We start from the raw sequence: 26,976 nt of genomic DNA, 5'->3' as shown, positions 1-26,976 counted from the left end.
TAGTTCGCGCCTATCTGGCTGCTTGCTTAGAGAGAACAATTGAGCAGTCCTGTGTTAATCCACAGTACAGTCAGCGACAGCTGCGACACGTCACGGCGAAGTCGTTGAGCATCGACGTCGCATTCGTGCACTGTGCAAAGCGTTCAGAACAAAATGGACATCTGACCATTTTGTTCCAGCTTTTGCTTCTTCTTTGTTCCCAAGCGTGTGAAATTGTGTCTCCCGGCACAAGCTCTTCGCACCGACACTGCTACAGCAACATTTTGTTGTCGGATATTTCTTTGTATTTTATCAGACAGTGCGAGCAGTGAGCATCGGAAACTTTAAAAACCCAATATATAAAACGGGCTGTTAACGTTGTGGCGTAGCTTTGTGATAAAACACCTCCACTTCGCACGCCGTGGACCCAGGTTTGATTCCCGTGGGCCATCTCTTTCGAGAGATTGGCAACATCGACGACGGACACACTACGTCCGTCTATGACAACTACAACATCGACAACACAAACAACTACAATAGACGTCACTTTTAGTGGTGGGAATAGCCCATAACAACTGTCGCGGTAAAGCTGCCTGTCTGCCAGGTGTAGCGACAGACGAGTTTTTCTTTCTAAGCGAGAAGCCAGATAGGCGGTGCTAACAGTATCTTGTTTTCAATAAACCTTCGGCAGACAGCGTGCTTCGTCTCCGTCTGCTTCTAGGTCTCTGTTTATTCGACGCATTCCTTCCAAACTATGTACCAACTACAGTGAAACCCGTTTAGAACGAACCCACGTACAGCGAATTATTGTCTATATCGAACTCACGGAAAATTTAAATAAAAACGCATGTAAAAGGTATTTTTTATAACGAACAACATATTGGCTATATCAAACTTTTTCCGCCCGGGAAGGCCTCCAAAAACGCGCAAGCAATCGTCTTCTAGCCTGTCCCTTTCCCCTTTCCCCTTTCCCCCCCCCCCCCCCCCCCCCCAAAAAAAAAGCAAGAAAGAAAGAAAATTCCAAAAGCTCAAGTTGCGAACGAAATTGAGCGAAGAGAAGCAATTCAGAAGGGAAGAGCCCTAAAAAATACTCTGCACGCACGCACAGAAAAAAGAACTTCTCATCCCAAAACGGTTGCCCACGAAGAGAAGCGATTCAGAAGGGGAGATAAGCTAAAAGAACAAACTTTGCTTACAACGAATGCATTGTGGAAGTTCGTTGTAAATAGTTTTTGCCATATCGAATTACTTGCTATGTCAAACTGATTGTGGCGTTTCCAGCTGTTCGTTATAAACAGGTTTGACTGTAGCCCACGTTACCATCTTAATAGTCTTGTGCGAATAGTGAATTTTGAGTTCGAAGCGAATAGTGGTTTAGGCCGAATATTTTCGATTCGAATATCGAATAGTTTTCCCACGCCTTTCACTACCATTGCATAATGCTTTGACGAAAACCCAGCTAAGCTCGTGAAGGTTGTTCCACTTGTTCATTTATAAGCTAAGTATAATCTATCTATATTTATGAACTGTGACCTCAGAAGATCTGGTGTCCTCGGGTGGCAAGTAAACGACAAATTTGACATAAAATGAATCCTGTAGAGGTGGTCAACTATACCTAATGGTGTTAATTCAGAAATCTTTCTATATGAAATATTCTTTCTTTAATCTCGAATTAAAAGGAATGAATCGTGCATGATGAACGCAGGTTGTAAGGGCATCTCTGCCTAACCTACTATACTCTTGCATAACAGTTTAATTTTAAACATTTTACTGCAATGTAGATATACACATTCACAAAGTTTTAATTTATTTTCACATGCAGTCGGCACAGGTGCACCATCCCGCTTTGAATGTATGCTTTACTTCCAAGCACGCAATTACGATATTCATACTTTTCCAAGTGTTTACTACGACGTGTTACCCCGTTTAGTGCGCTTCTTACGAAGCACCGGTGCGCCGCTGAGAAGCAACACCCGCGGAGCTCGCTTCCGCGGCTATTGCTACTCCGCAGCGCACCGGTGCTTGGCAAGAAGCACAGTCAACGGGGCCAACTCGCCGCAGTCAACATTCGGAAAAACGCGAATACTGCAGTTCTTCTCGAAGCGAATATCGAATAGTGTATTATTCGGAACTACTATTCAAAATTTCGAATATTCGCACAATCCTACATCTTGAAGACTTTGACGAGCGTGTTGGGACAGATGTAACAGTAAGAAAGCACAAAACAAACAGAGGGACAAAAACAGACATGTACAAGCTGTACAAGTTTGTACAGCTTGTACATGTACATGTACATGTCTGTTTTTGTCCCTCTGTTTGTTTTGTGCTTTCTTACTGTTACTCCTACATCTTAATGCTGTTTTTCGATATCGAACAAAAAGATTGGGCTTTATGGGGACTTATGTTAAAGAAAACGGGACACGGGCGTGGGGGTTCCCCAACCCGCAGGGAACATGCACATTAACTGAATACTTTTAAGATGAGCCGGCACCACCAAGAGAAGAGTATGGGATAAGGGGTGTAGTTCCAAAGAAAATAGCACCCTCGCTGACAGTTCAGGGTGGACTGCGTTCTGGGCACGGTGCAAGACATACAAGGGTGTGGACAGCGCGCACATTGCAGCTGCCAGAAAAAGTCCTCCCCTCGCCTTGGTTGCAAGCGGCGCCAACAGATGACTCCTTGATACGCGAACAATGGCAGCCTGTTACGGACCCGGTTTCCCATGCTTGTCTGGGGGAGACATGCTTCCTTTTTGAAGTCCACTCTTGGAAAAATAGGGCCCATTTTACCAGCAAGTGACTGCATCTTTGCCGTTACTTTTTAGTGTTTTTCTACAGAATAGTAATTAGGTTATTGTTACAGTTAATTTAAAAAAAAAAAAAAAAGCAACGCATTGCAGTTAGAAGTTTCCAAGACATATAACGAGTTACAGTATTGTGATGCTAGTAATTCGATACCGCTCCTGCAGACACGTTCAAAGCATACGCATGTGTGAAGCAAACCTGCTTCGGACAAGCCTAGGGCACGTCTGCAGGGAATTCTGTCACCACGTCTGTAGCGAACGAGTTCTCGTGACCGGCTTCGAGCACAGCATGCTTGTCTTACGAGGACACGACGCACGTCGAGGCGGAGGGGCACGGGGGCTCACCCTTGCGGTCGGCAGACTCTACGGGGAAGGTCTCGTGGTCGTAGAGGAACGGGTGGTAGCGCAGCTGGCCCTCCACCACCCGAGTCCCGTCCACGGTGGCCTTGAAGTCAAACATGTCCGAGGCGCTCCGGATCAGCAGCGTCTCCAGGTCCGTATCAATGTCCCGCAGGTTGGCGATCTTGTGCAGGCCGCTGTTCATCTCGAGGCTCACCTGGCAGAGACGAGGGAGACCGTCCGGTAAGATTCCCCGGAAACAGCTTCCCGTCTTAATTCAAACAAAACCTACCCGCTCAACGATCTGTTTTATGTGTGCATACGCTCATGTCTTGCTAGAACAAAGGTCACATTCTTTAATCTGTAGGTGGACACGCGGACTTCCCGAAAGGTGAAAGAGGTTTCAAATTATGCCACTGTACACAAAAAAAAATGCTTAGTATAGAATAAACTTGCAAAACTTTCCAGAAGTCCCTTTTCCTATTGGCGATGGCTAGTGCTCCAATTTTTTATTGCAAGACGTGTTATAGAGCTGGCACTTAACCATATCCAGTTAGGTGCCCACAAAAGAAGTCGACGGGACGACTAGCAGCCGAACACCGATGCAGCACTCGTCTCCTCGCTGATTGGCCACCAGTGCCGGCCAAACCTTTTCCTCGAGCGCCTCCATGTTCCACTCCCGGCGGGATTCAAACATCACGTGTTCAGACATGCGGTGGCGCTCCAGGCTTCCCCAGGGAAAGAATGCGACAGAGAGAGCGGCAGAAAAGGAGAGAAAGCAGGGGCTCACTTTGCTGCAACGGGTTGAGGTATCGTAGGAGTGTTTGGTTCTTTTTTGCTACGAGCTGGTGTCAGGGCTCTGTTCGGCACTGCTGCGTTCCAATAAGTGGCTTGCAACGACGGCCATTGTGGTGGCCCTGCTGCCGAGCACATACCTTCTACGGCACACGCTTAGCACCGTAAAATTTTTTCTCGGCAAGAACAAATAGAAGTGACCGCCAGCACGGGGTAATTACGCGTCACATGCAAGCCATGTATTGGTACGTTTTTGCACGCTCAGTCTAATGTGTCACACACATTTGTGTGTGACACAAAATAATTTCGCAGCAACTTGCTCACCTCAATGTCGAGATTCCGATAAGGCGAGGGGGTCCGACCGTTTGTGTCCTCGGAAAGTTGGTTTCCTTCCGGGCCATGAAGGTAGTAGTGGTAGATGTGCCTGGTAAGAAAAGCCACAATTGAAAAGAGTGCAAGGCCTCATTTATTAGGTCCGTGAGGCAGAGCATTTATCTCTGCTTTCTCAATTCTAATGCACAGTTTATGAACAAGACATGTGTGTCTACTGCAACCCACTAGATGGGACAATCACACCTGTGTTCATTTTACATTGCTAGAGCCTACGATAGATCCCAATTTTGTTAACATCTTAGGGGATTCATCATCCACCAGGCCCTACGTGCAGATTGGCGCCCTGCAAGCCCAGTCGAAAAATTGAAATTCTAGCCTTGCGTGTTAACAGTGTGCATCAGAATCAAGAAAATCTGACAAAATGCTTGTGAGAAAAATGTGCACTAGTGTCACGTGGACACAGCCAAAAAAATAGAAAAGATTGCTAAATAAACTAAAACTAAGTCCTGGCTAGCATGGTTGACAAAAAAATGTTAAAGGGAGACTGAATCGAAACACAAGGCATTCAGAGTGAATAGATGATGGTGTTAGCGATCAGGGTGGCTAGACTGAGTTTCGGGAAGGGACTAGCGACCAATCGGGAGGCACTCACGCCAGCTGGGTGCACCAGGTGTTGAAGTGGTGCTTGAGGAACTGGACGTGCTCGCTGGACACGCCCCAGATCACCACGCAGGTAAACTGGTCCTTGCCCACTTCCTCCGCAATCACCTTGCGGATGCCCTCTTCGTCGGCCGAGATGTGGCTGCAGTCCCCGGGCTGCGAGAGAGAGAGGGCACACCTTTAGCGTCGGCCATGCCTTACTTCCCTGGTACTAAGATCCTCAGTTCTCTAGTGCATAGATGCTTGCCAAGTATACTAAGATACCAACTTCCCTAGTAGGACTATTAGGATCCTTACTTCCTCAGTATACTAAGATCCTTACTTCCCCAGCACCAGGGTCCAATCACAACAACCTAATTGAGACCTCTGAAGTGCAATAAACATGCAAGCCATTGCAGTACCTAAAATTTTCTGGCATTTAAAGGGATGCTGAACCGAAATTTCACAAAGCGAAATTTCACAAAGCACCAAAGCACAAAGAAAGTTCACAAAGCAAGGCTGGAGCGATAGGCGGGGCGCTGCAATACCAAAGAACATCACTCGTACAGTGATATCTCTGATGGCTGGCAGTATTTTTGGAAAAGAAGTCCGCAGGTGAACACAACAGACAAGGCCAGCGAGACATGTCATGTCACGATTCTCATTCCTTCTTCTTTTAACTTCGTCCCCTCGAGCAAGTGAACCCAAGCGAGGAGGAGAGAAGCCAGGCCGCTTTCCTGCATTCTCAACTCTTCGAAGAAAATCCTGACACATTGCTCGCTCAATCTCGCCCTTCTTTTCCAAATATACGGCCATCCACTTGAGATATCGATGTATGAGTGATGATGTTTTGGAGTTCTTAGCGTCCCGTTTAACGCTTCTGTGGCCTTACTTTGGAAAACCTAAATGCGATTCAGCATTCCTTTAAATACAACAAGCTTGCCAGAAAATGTATAGAAGAGTTGCATATCAAGCCATCTTACCTCTTAGTGGCTTACACAAAATCACAAAACAATGCTGACATTCTACAGAATAATGATTAATGAAAGCTTAGTACAGTCAAACCCGATTATATTGAACGCAGGTGTATTGAATTATTGCCTACATCAAACCCTCGCAGAATTCCGATAAAACTTCTATGCATTTTAAACTTTTTATATCAAACGTCATCAGGCTCATAATGGGTTTTCGCCCTTTTTTGTTTGGCAAAAAAACTCAGCGACGCCACATACAGTGTAGACCGCATATAACGTATGTCGCGGGAGTCGCGAAAATCCGCACTATAAACGGTACCGCGCTATAACCAAAACATCAATTTTTCAGGCCAAAATACATGCCATCAGACAACTTACCTTCGTAAAAGAATTTATTTTATGTTAGATGAAAAATAAAGCTTAGTTTGAGGAAAGTCTTTATTTCACCAGACTAGTACACTTCTCTCTCAAGTGTGTCACACATTTTGAAAGAAATGAGCGACTTTTGCCTGGTGCAGCCTTTTAACGGCGTCGCGGGTTGCGGATGGACGTTGCGAGCGTTCAGGATTGCTAACCCTAATCACATTTCTCCAGCGATGAAAACGTGTGAAAATTCGCATCCTTTATACGGTATGCGCCAGTAATACCTTCAACTTGAGCACAGGCATGAAGTGCTCCAAATAAGAAATTCGGGCGATGTTCGAAAACACAAATGCTTAGAAAGCACCACTGTAGTCGAAGTAAACAAACACGACGACACGGGCGTTTCTGCCGTCATGAGAGTGCCACCACAACATTGCCGCACGAGTAGGTGGATCTTCCCTTCTAGTACGTGCTGGGCTATCATAGCAACACACAACAAAAATTTACAGTCAAGGATAGCACTTTTACGCGGAACAATGAGCTTCCACCACGCCGTCTACGTCGACGATCACAACCGACGCCACATTTGCGGATAGAAGAAGCTGGTCCGCGACCGGTATGCAACGCGTGCGAACACTTCTCCTCGACCTGCGATTGGTCTGTCGTTGCGGTTGTTTCCAACCAACGCAGCGGAGGGATGCACGCACGTCAATGACACGTGCGTGCGTCCCTCCGTCGCTATGGCAAGTGAAGCCTCTCTCTTCGCTTTTCCCCGCTTCTTCGAGCAACCTCCTTGCCCCGCAAGTGCCGCTTGCGGCTCGCGGCGTTATCTAGTGTCGTACAGGGAAGCGCGCTCGCCTGCTCGCTGCGCTGGTCAGTCGGCGCCGTCGGCGGGCTGTTCCAGAAACTGCACAATAACCGATATTTCCCTTCGCGTGCCTGCATTTTAAGCGGTATGTAATTACATGGAGTTCTATGGGAGGCAAACCGGTGGTTTAAAAAAGCCGCGTTATACCCAGTCCTGCATTATAAGCGGTTACGTTGTAAGTGGTCTATACTGTACTAGGCAGCCCTAACACACCTCCGGTTCACGTATATTTTCTAATTCTTTACATATCATTCGTTTATCACGAGAGTGAAATAAGTTTGACGGTGCAATAAGTTGCCACCTTCGGAAGATAGCGCGTATATTCGATTTTGCAAGTACCGCAATAACCCGCCGTCTAGTCCAGAACCAGAAGTGTTTGGGGGCTGTTTGCACACCGGCACCACCACGCTTCAACTCGCGCGAGAAAGAGAGATTATCAAACCCTACCGCGCCGGATTACGCACACTAAGGAGGCAAGCGGCAGGCTTCCCCGCATTACACCGGCGCATGGCAGCGGAAGCGCCACCTGGGGTACTGTGGCGTCGCCGATCCCCATGTCCACACCACCTGCTGCCCGCACTCGGTCGGCTACGTCATTCCGTTGCGTTCGTTTCTCTTAACGTCAATCGGCTCCCCCGCGGTTCCCGCAACGTCTCCGACGTCACGGGAACCTCGGCGGAGCCGACTGACATCGAGATTGCCGGCGCGATTGTCTAGGAGCAGCCCGTTGCAAGCAGCGAGCCTTCCGAGCTCGAACGAAGCTGCCGCCGTCACAGCCCCGCTACGCCGCCACTGCAGCACCATTGAAGGCAACGCGTTTGCGCTCGGCGGCGAGTTAGCTCCCGACTGTGTCGGGTGCATTGCTCTTAAAGAAACACTAACACCCCCCAAAATTTTTTTTTTTTTTTTTGTCAGGCGATTTGTTATGGTGTCAGAATATTACCCAATGAGTATTTTGCTACAGAGTCACGTATCTCTTTAATAAAGACAAAAAACGCAACTGCTCGAAACCAAAACCAGAACTCCCGCACCGCACGGAGAAGTGGAGAGGATAGAGTGAGTGGCGGAAGTCACGTGGCTACACCGAACCGTGCGGGTTTTTTTTGTTTTTTTTCCGCACGTAGCAGACGAAATGCTTTCGCCATGCGATTCCTTTGCAGTTATGTTTGTTCCGCTCGCTGTTCTGCACTTCAAGATGAGTTGTTTTGTATGTACATTTAAGTGTTGGCAATTAGTAGTGAGTGCCCGTGGTGAATTCCCGTGATCGGCTCCGAAAAGAATACTCCCAAGATGTTCCGTGAACAGCTGCCTCACATGTCCTGCATCTGAAAGTGGAATATTGTGCGGTAGGGTGCACAATAAGACAATATTCCGAAAGATCAACGGGTCGGGATCAATGGCTGGCTGCAATTCCTGCATAACAGCTACGCGAAGCTCGGAAAGCGGACGCTACCCGATTCATATGCTCCTTGCATTTTGTGGAAAGTGACTACATTGAGTGTAGAGCTGTCAAAAATGGAATCCCATACAGTTTAGTTCAGCGACGTACCGTCCACAACAATTGTTTTTCAGCGATAATTGTAAAACAAGAAATGTAAACATCACAAAATGCTTGACAAAAAAAAAATAATAATAATGGTACACCTACACCAGGGATTGAACACGTGCCCGCTGCGTGTGAAGTGGACGTCTTTCCACTGAGCTACAGAAGGAAGTCTACATGCGTAGTAATGAAGCCCGTAGACTTTATGTCGGAAGTTTACTGCCGATTTCTCTTCAGTACATGCACTCCCGGCTTGAAGTCGGGCAGCACCAAGCATAGGCCACATTCGCACCTCTTAAAGAAACCGTACGCGTGCCCATTCAACTCGATGTACGCACTTCGTGCTCGACGTTTGAGCGAGCGATGTCTTCAGCCACGAGAAGGGACGACGGCTCCGCGACGTCTTCGTGCAATCGGCTTGCTGGTCGGGCGTGTCGTACGGGATGAATATCAGTTCTTTTGATCAGTCCAAAATTTCCCTTTTGAAGGAAGACAGAATTCACTGGTACCGTGAACGACAGTCCTAAAGTAGAGGTCCAATGCTTGTCGTCCGCAGCCAGCCGCTAGTCCCACGATACGCGAAATGACGCCCATGTTGAGAATTATGCAGTGAACACACAGAATGCTTCCGGTTGTCTGTGCTACCTTTTTTTTCAATCAACGTATTTGCAGCTTTTTGGAAGCCACAAAATATGGGTTTCATATTTTTTTTTTTATCTTTAATATTGACTGTGTGCCTTCAATGACCCACGACTTTGATTAGATTTGGTGGTCGCGTCGAAACCTTAGAAAACGGCCCGTGACCACGGAAAAGAGAGTGAGCGTGACTGAAACCGGCCAGTTCTCGATCGGTAGTTTTCGGGCAGAAAGAAACCGTACAACTCAAAACCTCGGCGAGCATAAATACCCGTCAGTGTCCCTTTAAGCGAGTATTCTCGCTTTGTTTTGTATATTGCATTTTCGCTACATTGAACTACTCTGGTATCCTTGTGTTGTTCAATGGAAGCGGGCTTGACAGTATTAGGGCAATACAAGCGGAAAACCAAAGGAGCAGCATTGTGCGTGGCAGCAATTTGTCACATTTCAGCATTCAGTTTTAGACTGGCTGAACACAAAACATGCACAAAATTATTCTGCACTACTTAGTCAGGGGGGGTAGAGGGGAAGGGGGAGGTGCCAAAAAAATTGCTATCACACTTCAAAATGGAAAGGCTTACTTTTCGGTTCAGGATCTTCCCAGAGTAGATGAGGTCCTTCTGCTTCTCCCTCTTTTCAAACTCGTCCTTGGAAATGACGAGTTCGTGAACATCCTTCGAGTCCTTCGGCTTGGTGATCATCTGAACAGCACGGAAACGAAAATGTGACGGTGACACTAGCTGACGACAAAATGAGACAGTAATAGGGAGGTGCGCACAAATATCATATAATATGACTGAAATACAGGCGAAACAAAGAAGTTAATATTCACATAAAGAAAAAATTTATCTAAGATTGATCAAGCTGACAAAGACCAGAGTGCATCGAATGCATCACACACATTTCCGTACGTGCTAGATTATTTTCATATTTTTTATTATCCCTTTTGATTTTATTTTTTATTCTTGTCTATTATTTTCTCTTAATTCAAAACTTGCGGTTTTCGTCAACACATTTACAAGCAAAACAAAATAATTTACTCTTCTAGAGGAGCTGTGCTCGCAGCTCAGTGGCTATAGTATTCGACTGCCACCAGACCGACCCAGGTTAGAGCTCTGCTGGGGCGTCTTTCTTACGCTAACTTCACACGGGCCCTTTGTAAGCTTTACACAAAACACTTAATCTTAATCCAAACAATTTTTTTTAAAAAGAGGGTGAGAGTTAGACAAGTGCCGTCTTCACCAAGTATTTATCAGGCTCGGCGGGGATAATCGTCCATGCTAAGTTAACTAAATAAACTAAAAAAATTTATTAACGTTTGCATTATCGGTTTCAGGGGTCATGTTGGAATTGCAGTATTGACGACAATGGCTATTAGATGCCAGATCAATTTAAAGAATTTGCAAAAAGGTAATGGTTTTATTTTAGATATTAATCTCTCAATTTTCATTTTTTTAGTTTCCCAATTTAAAAATTGCCTGCAAAAAGAAAGCATCATGTTCTGCCTTCAATGGCGCTTGGAAGAGTGACGTGGTCATTTAGGCTCCATCCCCACTTGCGTCGTAGGCGCACCCAGGACCTGTTGCCGAGATGGTGATGACGTGATTGAAACGCCGTCACTCTTCCAAGCCTCGTCGTCGTGGGCTGGGTGTGATGGGCTCTTTTTGTACGCAATTTTTAAATTGGGCAAAAAGACAAGAAAAATTATTGATGTCTCAAAAACCATCACCTTCTTACAAATTCCTTATACTGGTCTAGCCTCTAATAGTAGTGGCAGTCAATACTGCAAAATTCTAACCTGACCGCTAAAACCAAAAATTAAAAAGGTACTTAAGAAATTTTAGTTAATTGGAATGCCTCTTAATTAACACTGTGTAGCACTACCAACAAGTCGCTCATCCACGACGCTCGTTCTCAGCGCTCGCTCATGACAACTTTGTTATAGAAAACGACTCATAAAACACATTTTGTGTTCAATGTGGCTAAGAGTTGCTATTAATCAATATTTACAGATTTCAGTGCCCTTGAAAATGTGGTTGCAATAGTTATCTACATAGCAAATATGTGAAACAATGTAATCCCAGAGGGACCAAAAGCGGAACATACAAATGGACTTCAATTATTTTTAATCGCCCGTTTAAGTTAATAAAACTAGATTAGACATTAGAATGCATGTTTCACAAAACTGAGCGAAAACGGGTACTGTTAATTGGGCTTTTCACCAAACTGGTACCCAAGGTGACAAACAGACTACAATGAAGTCTCTTGCCCTGACCATGCTAGGATAGAGACCACAAGTGAGTATTTGATCGAAGTCAGTCTCAACTGTAGCTGGAAGGAAACAAGAAATTCTCTTGATCTAGGAAGCTGCCCCTCCCTCAAATTAAAAGCCCAAGGATTGACCATTTTGGTTGATTTCCAAAGTTTACTCAAACTCATTCTAGAAGTTTTGTACCCGTAGAGGTTCCGTACCATGGCCTTTGAGAACCTACTCACGTCCAACGTACCTCTATCGGTATTATCGCATGATATGGCTCGAGGGAGTGTAACTCACATTTACTCAAGCAAGACTGTGAATGCAGTCTTTGTTGCTGCTGATGTCCCTGCTGACTGCAGTATTCTATATGAAGGCAATTTGAGCCAAAACAAGTAGTCCAGCAAAAACTGCTCTCCCAATCCCAAGTTCAGTTTCAAGGGATGATTGTAAGAGACCTAACCACCTTGCCTCAACCCCCCCTCCCCCCCTCTCCCCTCTCCTTGACAATTGCTCGCTTTCCGGTTTTATACAGCAGATAGAATAAAAGTCTGCAGTACAGTTTGTTCCAGACATTCCAGCAGTCACTTCGAAATAGACGCAAGTGACGATGAATATTTGGAGCGCGCCGAAAAGACAATTTCTGAACCAGATATAAAGAGTATTCTACTTGCATTTGAAATTTCGCATACATGCACAGCAAACAAACAATAAAAAAAAAAAACACAAGCAAAAGGTGAAGAGATGTCTCACCCTCGTGGAGTTGCCAATGAAGAAAATGGCCTGCTTGCCACCAGCCCCAAAGTAGGAGATCTCACTGTTCAGGAACCTCGGCTTGTGGCCGAGGGTTTCGGGAGACTTGTCGTCTTTCTCGCTGCGTCATGATGGATAGGGAGAAGGAAGAAATGGATTTCATTTACAGAATACCCTCCTTGTTACAAGGTCAAACGTGTCATGTGGACATTTAGAAGGTGTGTGTGAATGCAGACATTCACACATGTGGACATTCAGTAGGTGTGTGAATGTAGACATTCACACATGTGGACATTAAGTAGTTGTGTGTGTGAAATTTAAAACACGATTTAAATCATTTTGATTTTTATTCCCCACCCTCTCCCTAAGTAAGGTGTTTTTCCAGATTCAGCACTATAATAGCAGGTCTTAGCCATCTATCGGGTGGAGGCAAGCTTCAGTCCTTTGTAGTTGGTCTGGAAGCAGCAAAGATGCCCCTTAAGAGCAGCTTTGGAGCAGTAAACACTATGCTCTCGAGCAGCTTAAGAGCAACAAAAGTAAAGTTTCGTAGCGGCAAGTAAATCTTCAAGCTGGTCACCCAAGTCAAACCTGGGGCTATAAGACCAGAGGCGTTTTTCTAAATACAAAAATATCACAACAAAAAAGCATCTTCATGTAACCTTCCACAACCATTTCCAAACATACCCTTTCCTTAAAGAGGCACTGACACATCAAAATAATTTTTTTCTTATTATCCGAAACGACAGAAAACGATGTCGGGACATTACCCTCAAAGTTCGAAACTTGGGAATTCAGTATTTGTGAAGTAAAAAAACAATTTCCAAATGCTGAATTTGAAGTTCCCACGCGATCCCACCAGTGCAGTGACGTCAAATTTTGCGGCCTCCTGCGAGTCGACTTTCTTTCGCACCTCCGCCCCACGCTACAAAGCAAAGCGTCGTTGCCACCGCGACCCGAAGGGAGGAGGTCAGGAGCATCGGCGCCGGCGGACCGTGAAAAACCGGTTTCTTCGTCCGGTTCACAGATCATCCTCTGCTAGAGCGCCGCCAAGTTTTCCGAGGGAGGATACAAATCCAGGAAGCGACATCACACCGGACTCCGAGTTTTGGTATTTCAAAAAGAAGGGCCGCAGTGCATTCACAATTGCGTTAAAAAACATGTTTTACGATTGCTGCTATAAAGTGTTATAGAAATGTCGCCTACAAAGCTTCGAAATTTCATGATTCTTGACGTCACCAATCAAAAGAAGTGAGGAGGTGAGGAGCGGGGAGAAAGGCAACAAAAATAAAAACGCAAAAAAAAAAATTTTTCCCAATGTTTTTTGTTTTTTTTTTGCGTGTTTATACATTGTTTTAGACAATAAAAAAAAATACAACCTTTGGGGTGTCAGTGCCCCTTTAAATATAACCCAGCTCATAGCATAAAAAGTCAACAGCGTACTAATTGCAATTTATCTGAATGGCAGCCATTGAGAACTGTACTCGTAGCGGGTTGGTTCCTCCGATTATTTCTAATAGAAGACGTAGTCAACAAAAAAAATGCACAACTTAAACCACATGAAAAGAAAAAGTTGTGCCTCTTTAATAACCTAAATCACAAGTTCCCTAAGTTGACAACAGAACCATTTCGATGTGCAACAGTACGGTATGAAATAAAGCCCAACACTTACTCAGAGTTTTTATTATTTAGGAGATACAAATGTTCACCGTCCCTGCTTAGCAAGCATAAATGTTTTCTAATACTCAAGCAAACAGTGTACAATATAGGTACTCTATCTGATAAAAGTACAAAAGCAAAATACTAAAAACTTCTTGATATCATCACCGCTCATACATACATACTTAAGCCCTTACTAGAACAAGCATGACTGAATAGAAAAAAAAAGCTTGTTTAGGAGTTTGATAAAAAAAAAGTGACTGACAAAACTAGCAAGTGAGACCATAAAACAAGAGCTTTCCCTCACAAGTCAATAGCGTGGATGCATACTAGCACAACAGTTTAGTTTGCGCCGCTCAGCAGGACATACCCACTGTTCTCCTCGTCCTCCCGCCAGTTTGCTGTTTGTGTGCCAGCACGCATACTTGCCATGTAAAAGTTTACAGATTTGTTTACAGATGAGGCAACTAATTATCGCTTTTATTGTCACTTTTACGACAAGAATGAGGAGCGCAGAAGCCGTCTCAGCAAACACCCTAAACATGCAAACGACAAAAAAAATTATGCCAAATGTTTGTTTAATTTTGTAGAATAGTTATCGCTTTCCCCGGAGACTAGATGATAGGTGAACATACGCCGGCAGGCTCCTAGGTATGTTTATATACCGTAAAGTCCTAAAAAACATTCACCCAAAATGAAAAGATAAATGGTGAAAAAAAGAGGCCGCATCTCCACGTGGTGAATGATGTTGATTGGGGCGAAGCTCTGGTGGTGCTGATGATCCTGATGTTATTGTTCATAGGTAGTGCTGATGGGGCTGATTTTTTTTTTTTTTTTTTGATTGCTCATAGGTAGTGCTGAGTTCCGGGTTGCGTTTCAACTTCATTATTACTGCTTTATGGTCGGTGAAATGCAGAGCCAGTGGTTCTTCTAGCGAATCAGCTTGGATCTGCTAGATGCCGTGGGAACGCATCTCCACCGCTTAAGTCAACGGTCCATGTCAGAAAGAGAATGTGTGGTATGGATCGTGGTTATACAGTTGAACCTCGATGTAACGAAGTCGGTAAAATTCGCAATTTACTTCGTTACATTGAAATTTCGCTAAATCGAAATTTGGCTTTAGCATGCGAAAAAAAAAAAAAAAATTCCGAAACATCTTACGGGTATGAAAACTCACCGAAAATGACATTTATTTAGGGGCAAAGTAGTCCGCGAGTTTTGCTTGCGCCTTCTCCGACAGTAGCAGCGGCGTCGGCGGCGTCATACGGCGTTCGAGCGCCCAGAGCGCTTGCACGGCATCTTGCTGCCCATGCGACGCCGTGTACCTCCTCAGTACGTCCATTGCGTCGAGCACTTCCCGAGTGCTCGTGATCTCGGCAGTTTCTTCAGGATGGCGTCCAAAACGTTTGCTTTCTCATCCAAAGAAAGAACTTTACGTTTCCTTATGGCAGCAAGCACGTGAGTGAACCGCCCAGTTGAAAAATAGAGCTGTTTAGTTTAGGCGGTGCCAATGTTTCCAACCGACACAGCATTCTTGCCCGCACAGTTTACTTGCCCCTTTGCGCCCACAGTGTGCTTGCGCCTTTGCTTTACATCACGCTCGCAAGACGGCAAGACGATAATCGGTCTTCTCCTAGATGGCACTGCCCGTGCCGTCGCGCGGTCGCGCCATCACGTCGCACGTCGCTCCCCCGCTGAAGTTGGCTCCCGCGCTACACGCGGTACAGTGGACTATGATGATCAGTGAATGTCAGTGGTGATGCTGTTATGCCGTGTTAACTTTTTGCTCGGCATTTTCTGGCCAGCCTCGCGAAATCCGCTTTGCCGCATGCCTCGCCGGCGCTACCGGCGCCTCATCCTCGGGCAGCCTAGGAACGTTGAAAGGCCTGTCCCCGTGAAGTAACCTATCAAGCGCTCGCGTTTGCGCATAATTTTTTTTTTTTTTTTAACCACAATTTTTTTGCGAAGTTGTTTTTTAGAGTTGATTTATTTATTGCCTTCTATGGCAATGGCGCTTCGTTATATTGAAATAGCAGCAAAATAGACTTCGTTATATAGGGACTAAAAATACATGGGGTCTATGGGCAAGAAATTATGAAAAATAAAATACTTCCTTAAATCGAGGATTTCGTTACATTGAAGTTCGTTATATCGAGGTTCGACTGTATACGCAGTTGGGCATTGCATTTGACCGCAGCGCCCTCTCGTCTATAAACGTTGAGCCAAGGCATGCAAAGCTTAACGCGATTATATACGCATTTGACCGCAGCGCCCTCTCCTGTATAGACGTTGAGCGGCTACATGCAACGTTGGAGTGCAGCGTAGTGGTTAAGATGTCTGCCTCGTAAGCAAGCAATCCTGAGTTCAAACCCCCGGGCGTATGGTTTTTTTTTAAAAGTGGGCCAATCCCGGAGGCAGTGCAATCGATGTGAGTATGGACGCCGGACGGATGGACAAGGCTAGACCCTAAGGAGCTTCGCCCCTAAAACATGAAACAATGTTCGGGGATGCGAAAGGAAAATTTAATTAAAAAATTGGCACGGGTACAATAAGTATGCCGGAAACCGCTATGAACTCCACTGTCACAGGTACGACAGCAGAACGCGGACGCAGCGCATTCGTGCTTCAGTGTGATATACACACAAGAACCCGCTACAAACCCAAATGCCACGCAAATCGCGGAAAGAAAAAAAAAAAGATGCGAGTATGAGTTAGGAATGTGCAAGTCATGGAACGAATAGCGCAGATTGCAGACGCTGTAGATTCGCATATCATGGTGCAATAAACACGAGGAAACCCGCGGCGAACGTGCTTGTCACACGTACCGATACTGCAGATCGCACGGTTCATGTCGTTCCCGTCAGACATTGCGTAATCGATATCTGACTGGAATCAGGGGGCCGGGTGTTCATTGCGACTTTACGGTATACACCTTTCCATAAAGGGGGAATGAGGGTATGTTCACTGCTGTGTTTGTGTGTTATGCTCTCTACGGCAGGCCATAATTGTGAGCAAGCACTGGCTGGACTGTGACTTGGCACGTGTGGACTGTGATTTTTGTAAACAGTGGAAACGTCTATACGTGATTTATTTGTGTGCGGTATTTCCAATACACGTGGCCATGCTCAATGGCACCGTGGCAAAAAAGAAAAGTAAACGACAAATCGATGTTTTAGTACTTTTGAAAAAGCCACCTATGCGTGTCGCATTTTCAAAGATCAGGCACCTGCACGCCGTTGCTGGCTGAGCTGTGGCACAGATGGCACAAAGCAATGCACCCAAACAAGTGCTTCGAAGGCACTGGTACGGGGAACGAAAATAAACGCACAACTTATGTATGTTGCTCACATTCGTTCAAATACGGTATTAGTTCCAGTGGGCTGTACCGCCGGAACTGCCCATACGTCGGGGCTCTATTTCGCTCTTTCCTTTCACCCAAGTGTCTATAGTCACTCGCAACTTAATAAACGCAGGGCGTTAAGCTCTAAGCATCAGATCATCGCTTTGAGGTGAACGGTACTGCACCATTAGTCGATACGAAGGACACAAGGGGAATCGCCAAGTGAGGAGCTTCAACGGCGTTCCGGTCAATGACCACAGAGGGTTCGTGCCCACCTGTTGTGCAGCGTCTTATCCTTGCGGATGAACTTGGAGAGTCTGTAGATGGCCCAGTTGTTCAGCTGCCAGGAAGTCATGCCCTTGCCGTTGTCCATCACCAGGATCGTGCTCTTCTCCATCGTCATCGACTCTCTGTCGTCCAGGAACTGTGCAAGAGGAAAGAGACAGCCGGGTCTGGGAAGCCGTTCAGCCTGCAGCGTCAGCTCTGACGAGCGCGGCCACATCTCCATTTGATATTTAGGAAGAGAATCGGATACATGTGCCCAAAAGTCAGGAAATGATGGCGAACTGTTATGGCCGTGCAGTTTTATCGTGAATAGTTGCCGTTACACTGCTGCCCATTGTAGCTCAGTGTTGTCTTTTTTGCGGATTGTCGTGGCGGGGGTCTACACTTACATTGCAAGTTTCTTTTATATCTAGTGCTTCATTATTGTGCCACTCCTATTATATTCCATGTTTGGAATAATAGTATTGATAAGTGAGCAAATAAATGTGTACAAAACCAAGCAGAACAAACCAGTTTCAGCTCGATCCTGCGGCTGCCCATGTTGTGCTTGGTGGCTGCCAGAGAGTTGTCGATGAGCTCCGCAAAGGCATAGGCTACGAAAAGACACCAAGATGCCTCAGAAAACGAAAACCACAGCATGCTATAAAGATGCCCACAATAAATGCCCAATCACACACTAGCATTTGATGACTGTACATCGAGATATGACTAAGAGTTATCGGAACAGTCATTCTTCGTATGTTATGTACCAAGCGACCACTACAATGTTTTCACACACCATACGAAGCGCGGATGTCTTAGTAACTCATGGCTACACCTCAACACAAGTCCCTACAATATAGTAAAATGCTACTGCGTGAAGAGGCCTTCAGTTAACATATATTGATCAATTCAGAATTTGAATAGGAACACAGGTCTTGAAGTCCCAAAATTTAGAAACCTCACACATTCTCTGTAAGAGTGATCTTGCAGAAGATTTCAAGCAATACTTCAAATACCACTATGCTGACACGGCAATGGAGGCTTTACGAAATACAATGAAAAGTTTCAAGAGTAATTTTATAGCGTTAAAAGATAGGGCAGCACAGTGATGCACGTGCTGCAGTCAGACAGTTCACCTTTATCTCTCATTATGCCAAAGGGCATAGTTCTGTGAACATTTGGAGCTGTGCTAGACGACTTTTTGTGACCATGTGTGCAAGCACATTGGCAATTTCACCATAGATTGCAAACCAGAACGAGTGACCATCACTTCTGTGTCAAACTCAACAAATCAAAAACAGAGACCTTGGAAAGGGTTCAGCAGGCCTTATGTATAAAAGCAGTTAATTATGTTACTAAGTGGCTTTGAGTGGCACTCACACTTCAAGAATGGCAAAACATTGCTGGAAGCTGGAGAAAGGTAGGGCAACCTTCTCCTACCGCTCTGTTTTCCAGTGATGTTCTGCCATTCTTCAAGTGCGAGTGCCACTCACAACACTTTGTGCAATTCACTGCTTTTTGATATAAGTCTGTTGAATCATTTCAAAGGTCTTTGTTTTTGATTTTTTTAGTTTGATGCAGAATTGATGTATGCTCTCGCTCTGGCTTTCAGCTTATGGTGAAATCGCCATTGGGCTCGTGCGCGTGGTCACAAAAACTCAATTAGTTTTTGTACCTGAGACGTAACGTTTCGCAGGCTGCATCTTCATTAAAACTGCTTCTTTATAAAACATTAGTTTGACCAAAACTGGCATTTGCAAGTTCAGTCTGGGACCCTGGTACAGGAAGTTGCACATCTTCACTTGAAGCCATTCAAAATCGTTCAGCACACTTTAAACTATCAAACTATCATCGTACATCAAGTGTCACATCCATAAAATCCACTACCCCTCTTTCAATTTGCCGCGGGATCTGTCGTTTGTGTTTATTTCATAAAGTATATTATAATAATCCTAGCCTAAAAAATTAACTAATAAGTGAACCAGTCCATGTCACCTCTCGCCTCAACCACATCTACATCTACAAAGTTGGCACAACAAACTCATTTTTTCAGCTCGTTTATCCCTAGAACACCTCGTGAATGGAACTGCCTTCCCCCATTCATTGCAACCATCACAGATTTTGCCCATTTTAAGCAAACATTAACAAATTTTTATTCATCTATTTGAGCAGTATCAAACATTGTTTATTACATTTGTACTTCTGTTCCCATTCCTCTCTGTAATGCTTTGGCCCTGAGGGTGCAAGATATAAATAAATGTCGTCCTACATGCACCAAGGTTCAAACCACTGATGCAAAGCTGATGATTGTACTAACTACAAACTTCACCAAATTTCCAAGGGAGCAGTTTAAGGGGCTCCCTTAGCACTTATGTCTTGTGGACTACCAGTACCGTTACTTCGATGGCAGTGTATAACATCCCATTAACACTGGTTGCTCAGCTTTCCTTGAAGACGTCAGAAATATTGCTACCTCTAAAACAATTGTGCTGTACAAACACCGATGTAAGGGTAAAGGCCAACCATGCCAAAGCCACCTAAACGTGTGAAAGCACTCACGAAGTGGATTATGTCCCTCGGAGGCATAGTACTCGTACATCCCAGACTTGATGATGGTGTCATAATGAGGGAGGTACTGGACCTGCACAAAAAAAAGCATGCGAAGATATCAGGTGGCTTTCTCATTTTTGCTTTCCTGGAATCGGGAATTCCTGGACAAGTTAAACACAAAGGGGAGTTAGAGTTGTGCACGGAAGAGGGTAGCCAGGCTTGCCTGAACATGGAGCTATGCTAAACCGAAGCCTCAGAGGAGACCACTGTGGCTTGTTTACGTGCCTGAGCTTGTTTCCATTAATTCAAGCACGTGGGGGAAAAAAGGGTATTATTAACATAGAATTCCTCTCTAACGAAAGCTAACTTAGATTTCGTGTTTGTGGCATGTAACATAGCGCGATTTTTTAGAGTGTGCAAAGAAAAAGAAATCTAAGGAAAACTATTTCTCATACGTTGCAATTCCACACAATGGCTCGATCGGTAAGTGAAAAACATGTCTCCCAATTTTTTCCCAGCAGAAATGCGCGGAAGTTCACAGTATACAATTCCTGTGGAGTCACATGAATGTTGAACAGTAGTTGATTAAAATACAGTCACACTCCAGTTGCATTACCACATTTCATCGAGTACTGAAAAGCTAATTCGTGTGCCAAAAAGTCCCATCTTGAAGGTGCGAGGAAGAACGCTACAATAGACTGGCTGCTTGTACACACCCTCATGAAAGTAATGGCTGTTTGTGCTTTAAATGTTTTGTATCAACTGTTTATGGCAGTAGCAACACTGACATACGGCCACATCGGCAGAAACAGCGACGTGCTATCAACATTCAGCCATGACAGTAGTTGCTTTCAGCATCGAGCCTTCAAAACAACACAGCTCTCTGGGAAAAACGGAACTGTAGATGGCTACTTTTTATTGCATGTTCACATACAAATTATTTCCAATGAGTAGTTGGCTGTTTGGAATAGTCTGAATTTTACTACTGCTCCATAAGGACAAAGTGAAAATTATATTTAACTCGTACCTGATTGCACCCATAGAGCATGAATTACCCATGGTCGATGGGCATGAAGGCCCATTTCAAAACTCATGCAGAACCACTTGCTTCACCTTCTCGTAGGTAGTTTGAAGACTACAGTTTGAATTTCTGGGTTTTTCTTTTTCTTTCTGCTTGGCGATTTTTAAGCAGAGCGTAAAATCGACGGCATGCTGCCGTTTGTGACGGTCATGGCCGCTTCCACAGGCCCATCACGCACTCACAAGCGTGGAAATTCTCACAAATCCTCCGTTCACTTTTCGGACTCAGATGGCAGCAGTGGGTTTGATGAAGCTAGACCACCATATTTCAGTTCTGATGACCTGTGCTTCACTACACTGAGAAACTGCTTAGCCCAATGACAGGTTGGTCGTGAGGAGGGTTTACTTGATATTTGGTAGGTAAAAATCTTTTTGAGCTAGAACTCCCATTGTTGCAGAGCTTTTTGTTGTGAAAATGGGGCACATTCCATATCTTTCAATTTTTCGGGGGTGCCTTTTTCCCTTCGAGATATAGCCACATATTTACCCGGTTTGAACAAATTTTGTAAAAACAATTGTTTTTGACTATTTAAATATTGCACTAGAATCTAGGTCTCTGCTTTGACATCTGCTTCATTTAAAAGCCTATTTATTTAGCTTTGTTTTTATGTATGGCATCATATTGTACACCTAATAGCTTCAGCAGGAGAAAAAAAATATAACAAAAGCCACACAAAACGGGCATTTTCTCAAGGCCCGCTTCTGACAGGGCAACTTTTCCACCAATTTTGAGGTTGCTGGCGGGTTGTCCCCTGGCTTTCCCTAGATCAACATGAATTGCTGAGATCGGGTCAGGCTCGAAACGGACGAGCAACTGGAACAACTCTGAGACATTTGAAGTGGCAGCAGCCAATCAGGGACACAGTATTTTCATGTGACACCCCTGTGGTGGTGATGATGACAGCTAAAAGATTTGGTTCTAGCTTGAAATGCATCGTTTTTGGAAATTAACCTTTTCAGAACGATCAGTTAGTATTCTCAACGCCATTCTAAGATATAAAAAAATGTTTTTAGCCGATAACTGTGCGCCTAAATAGTGCAAAAAAAAATTTAATGATGATATGGCAAGTTGTAGCAATTCAGTTGCTGCGTGTGAACACGGGCGACTTGTGTTGCTGGTGTTGCAACATCAAGTTGCTGGGTGAAATAGCCGTCTGAAGCGAGCCCTATGGTCAGGAAAGAGTTAACATATTTCTAAAAGCAGCAAGGGACACTTGGAGGCTTATTTTACACAAAAGGCGAGTGCGTGTACCTATGTTCCCGCACTCTCTTTGGTGCTTGGGTAATTTGGTGAAAGGTCTATAAACAAACTGTGCCACATTGTTTAGACACCTCACCAAGAACCTCTTCCACGATACAAAAGGCTAACACATGAGCATGGCTCACCTTCTGAAATGTCTGTCCTGTAAGCTCCTGGTCGATGTTCTTGAGCACATATAGTGTCTCTCCTCCTTCCAGTTGATCTGCAAGAACCATTTTAAACATAACAGATTGAGCTATGTTGTAGTACTTCGAACAGTATGTACGCCAACGAGCTGTTTTCAAACAAGCCATGTTTGCCCACAAGTGTAGGCCCAGTGAATGCGCAGAAACCAGATTCGCGCAAGTTGAAACGTCTGTGCATGCAGTGTGCCGACAGTAGCGCCACCGCAATGGTGCAATGTCATAGCCACGCTTTGGTCTATAAAAGGTATCACCTTTCGCTCAGTGAAATAAACACCCTGTATAGAATAAAAGTCACGTAACATGTTTACACAGCAGATGTATTAGTACAGGCCATGCAAAGTGATGTGATCGGTCCGAGTCATTTTGGAGCAGCTCTTGAACCAGTCGAAAGTCCATTTAGGAGCATGACAGCCAATTTCATTGGCATTCATACCACCACAAATATTATGTTAAAATTTATGTGTCAGCCTGTCTGACTGAAGGGCAACGTCTACTCTGCCTTATCACTTACGCGCAACCCTTCGTTAGCATCAATTGCACAGCAGGAGTGATTCCCTCAAACACAAAACTAGCTGTTTAGTTGCGTAAACAAGCACCAGACACGGTAACAAGATGACTGATGAAGGACAGCACAAACTGTTGTGAATAATCATTTCAGGTACGGGATCTCACTGAAATAATGTTAGAATACAATAATTTTGAGCACCTAACTTAACCTTTCCTGCAAGTTCTAGAGGTTGTAATAAACTGAAATTTATAAGTCAGATAATAAACAAAACATTTATAATTTAATATGAAATATCAATATGCCTCCTCAAAAAATCCTGCCAAAATCCTTCCCAAGCTTCCATCCACTGCTCCTGTTCATTTAGTTTGAATTTACAACACTTATATAAAAGTGATTACTAAATAAAGGAAACAGCAGAAAAAATAAGCCTACAAAAGAGCTCATATAAATATTCTTGCAATACCAAAGTATCCTTGCTAAAGTTTGAACTGGAAAGAGGTACCGCCAGAATATCGCAGTTTATCATACAAGCCAAAATGTATTCGGAAATTTTATCGTGTTTCGTTCTGGAGAAGCTTTTCCCTGGCGGGTGCGCTGTGGCGAAGCAAGACGCGCAAAATTGCGATGCCTACTCCACGGTTGTCACTTCTCTGCAGTACACAAGGGCACGGTGAGAAGCTCACTCAACAAAACCAACTAACCCTCCAAAACATAACAGCCTTTGATATGAAATACAATCGAATAGTATGTTGAGGCGAATACTTCGAAGAATAAAACATCAAGGACGAGGATGGAAACAGGACTTCTTGAAAGAGGTCCAGTTTCCATCATAGTCCTTGATGTTTTATTCTTTCAAGTATTTGTATCGAGTCAACAACACACTCGTTTCAATTATTATGTTGAGGCAATAACCAGAAGTTCCGAAAACTCGCGTAAGTATAGTGCAACAATCTGGCCGGCTAACGAGGCCTGAGCTAATATATTTCCAGTATTATTAAAGTGAAATTAAATTTTGGTGCTATGCTGGAACCAATACCTCACATTTTGCTAAAATGTTGCACAAAGTAGCAGGGTAAGCACTTTGGTGCAAATGGCACAGCAATCACATCATTGCATGCAGTTCACTCATCTTCCAAATGATGAAACCAGATCCATAACCTCTGGTTTTATAAAACTTCATGAGTTTACACACAAAATAAAGGGAGGAACATGTGTGGCACATCAGCAAAGGACTGTGGGTCAACTCAGACCTCTAGAGACTCACGTTCAAATGTGACGCTGCACCTACATTAAGTTCCATCAGAATGTGAGCATGTCATGTCGGCCAGGATTTGAACCTACCAACTGGACACCTGAAAGCCTGCATGTCTTTGATTTCTACTTTTAAAGCATAATGCAATTTGACAGAAGCGAAGTTGAGATTTGTGTTACATCGCCATACTGTGCAGTCACCAGTGAAATTTAGGAGGCTAGGGTCCCTCTAAATTTATTTCGATGCATGTCACACGACACGCACCAGGCCACACCATGATGCCCTGTGACTCACGGTGCAAGGTTGTGGCGTCAAAACAGTGTTAACGATGTCAATAGATCTAATTATGTAGTGTCAAGTCATGGTGTACTGTGACCATCTCGCATGACATGAGTTTATGCACCCCCACTTCTTGATACCATTACGCCAAGTGATGTCCTGCTACCCAGATTTGCGTAGCCATCACTAATGCATTCTGCATACAAGTCGTTTGGGCGTTAGATCAAAGGACCGCCAAATATTTTTGAAAAGCGAACCTGTTGGTTTTAATGGCATTTCTCAATTACCCCTGTTAGACGAGAGACTAGAGCAGCAACAGGTAAATGTGACAAAACTAGACCAGTAGACTTACCATAGGTTGCATTGTTGATCTCTTCTCTGTTCGTGGTGCAAATGACAAAAGTCTCACTTTGTGATATGCCATATTGCTGGAAAAAAAAAATGGAACGGTGATCGTTATTAGTGTTCAAAGCGTGCACTCCTGACGTTCGCACGAACCATGTCACAAAACCGATGTAAGTTTAGCACAGTTCAACCTAATTCCACTTCCTTGAACAAGACTTCCTTGAACAAGATTTGTTCGTGGAAATGTCTTCAGGCGCAAAACGATCTTATCAGGTGTGATGTACTGCCGCTGGTTTCTGCATAGCAAGTTAGTACTGCAGCGACCAAGCGCTTTAACAGTGCGTGAGGGACTAAATTTAGCGAACTGCCTCACAAACAAACAAAACGCACGTGCAATGAATAGCAATGCAACGGGTACGCCGTCACGGCGTCAAATCAAGACGATTGGCGCCCAAACCTTTCCAGCGAAGCTATGAACCGTTGCTCTCGTAACATTGGGCACTAAAGCTTCGGATTAAGGTAGTGGCGTGCACGAAACCGGCCCAACGTGGCAATTTCTGCGAGTGGGGCCTACAAGTGCCGAAAAAAAGCGGCCAACTTGTAAGCCTAGCTACCGGCTCTCTCCGCCCGCATACAAGCGAAATTATCGGGCTCATACGCGAGCTGCATTGTACAGCTTGCGGATTATATTACCTATTACGTACACTTGAGCTTAATACGCTTTTTTGTTTTCCACCGCAACGGGCTCACAACCGGGCGAAATGATCCCACGGTATCAAGACACGGGCCGGACCGCCGGGACAATCGCACGCGACAAACGGAGCACGATAAACGAAGAAAGCAGTTTAAAGCTCGAAAAAATTACCTTCATCACGCGTGCTCTCAGGTCCAGGTAGTTGTCCCTTTGTCCCACGGGAATTGCCAGCGCCGGGGCATTGCTTTTCCGACGGTCGTAAACAAAAAACTGTTTATTCGCCGCGGCCATATTGTTTTCGGCAGCAAACGGCAGCGGCGGTAGCTGTCCCACCGCCGAGAGAAGCGACGAAAAGCGGCACGGTACCGCTCAAGCGTCCCTTGGTGTCGATGATACGCGCGATCGGAGCAGACTTCTCATTTCGCGATCGGCTAAAAAATCGTGAAAAACGGGGCTTCGGCGGCTGCGTCAGTTTCAAATGTTTACGGGATGTCAGCGAACAAGCGCCATCTGAGGACGATTTCCCTGAATGTTCGAAAACAGTTCGATGGAGGGATGAACGACTGCTGCGGCCGCTAGATGGCACACGCGCATGCGCAACAAAGACAAAATCAACAAAAAACAGACCGCAACAGAACTCGTAAAGCAAGTGGAGGGAGTACAAAAGTATTTCTGAAAAGTACAAAAGGCAAAGTGAGTGAGGATCGAACGAAGGCGCGAAACGTCGAAACCACAACAGCTACACAATCGGATGTCCTACGGCGTGGCGCAAGTGTAAATGCGCCTGTAGGGGGTGGGGTGGCCGATGCCGACGATTCAAAGCGATTGTGTGAACTCCGAAGATCGAAGTTAACTGTTGGGCTAGTTGGATATCCATCGCGAAAATAAGTAGCTCAAAGGAAGAGAACACTTCGAAGGTATTCTGGGGTCAGAAAATTCACCCGAAATGTTTGCTCCGTTTCTGTTAAAACTTCAACAAAAAACAAAAGTATACTTATATAATTAAGATGCAATTTTTATATATATATATATATATATTTTTTTTGTGTGTGCGTGCGTGCGTGCAAACGCGCGCGCGTCTGTGTGTGTGTGTGTGTGTGTGTGTGTTTATATTGCGTAATTGTAGAATTTGCGTTGCGTTAAATATAATAATCGCTGCAACTTATGTTTAGATTGGGTGTAGGAAAAAATATCCTCGGAAACGATCTCCCCGGAAAAAAAAAGCCCCAGGTGGAAAGTAGGAAAAAATGCCCTCAAAAGGATTCTCTATCTCTAGATTT

The 26,976-nt window shown here is 44.7% G+C and overlaps 1 protein-coding gene across 1 annotated transcript in view; it reads right to left on the bottom strand.

Annotated features, from left to right (window-relative positions):
• Nucleotides 1–26,231, bottom strand: part of LOC8053711 (structural maintenance of chromosomes flexible hinge domain-containing protein 1) — a 122,065-nt gene extending 95,834 nt beyond the window's left edge. Inside the window, 11 exon segments of the mRNA XM_029983900.4 lie at nucleotides 3,128–3,338; nucleotides 4,241–4,340; nucleotides 4,902–5,065; nucleotides 9,854–9,973; nucleotides 12,280–12,400; nucleotides 17,551–17,699; nucleotides 18,071–18,153; nucleotides 20,102–20,183; nucleotides 22,559–22,635; nucleotides 25,010–25,085; nucleotides 25,868–26,231. Coding sequence (XP_029839760.2) covers nucleotides 3,128–3,338; nucleotides 4,241–4,340; nucleotides 4,902–5,065; nucleotides 9,854–9,973; nucleotides 12,280–12,400; nucleotides 17,551–17,699; nucleotides 18,071–18,153; nucleotides 20,102–20,183; nucleotides 22,559–22,635; nucleotides 25,010–25,085; nucleotides 25,868–25,987 — 1,303 coding nt within the window. The 5' untranslated portion in view covers nucleotides 25,988–26,231.
• Between the last annotated feature and the right edge of the window lie 745 nt (nucleotides 26,232–26,976).

The sequence above is a fragment of the Ixodes scapularis genome, unplaced genomic scaffold (assembly GCF_016920785.2).
Source record: "Ixodes scapularis isolate PalLabHiFi unplaced genomic scaffold, ASM1692078v2 PGA_scaffold2__306_contigs__length_199485367, whole genome shotgun sequence".
Lineage (NCBI taxonomy): Eukaryota > Metazoa > Arthropoda > Arachnida > Ixodida > Ixodidae > Ixodes > Ixodes scapularis.
Note: the sequence above shows the minus strand (reverse complement) of the source record. Positions and strands in the feature narration are given on the sequence as shown.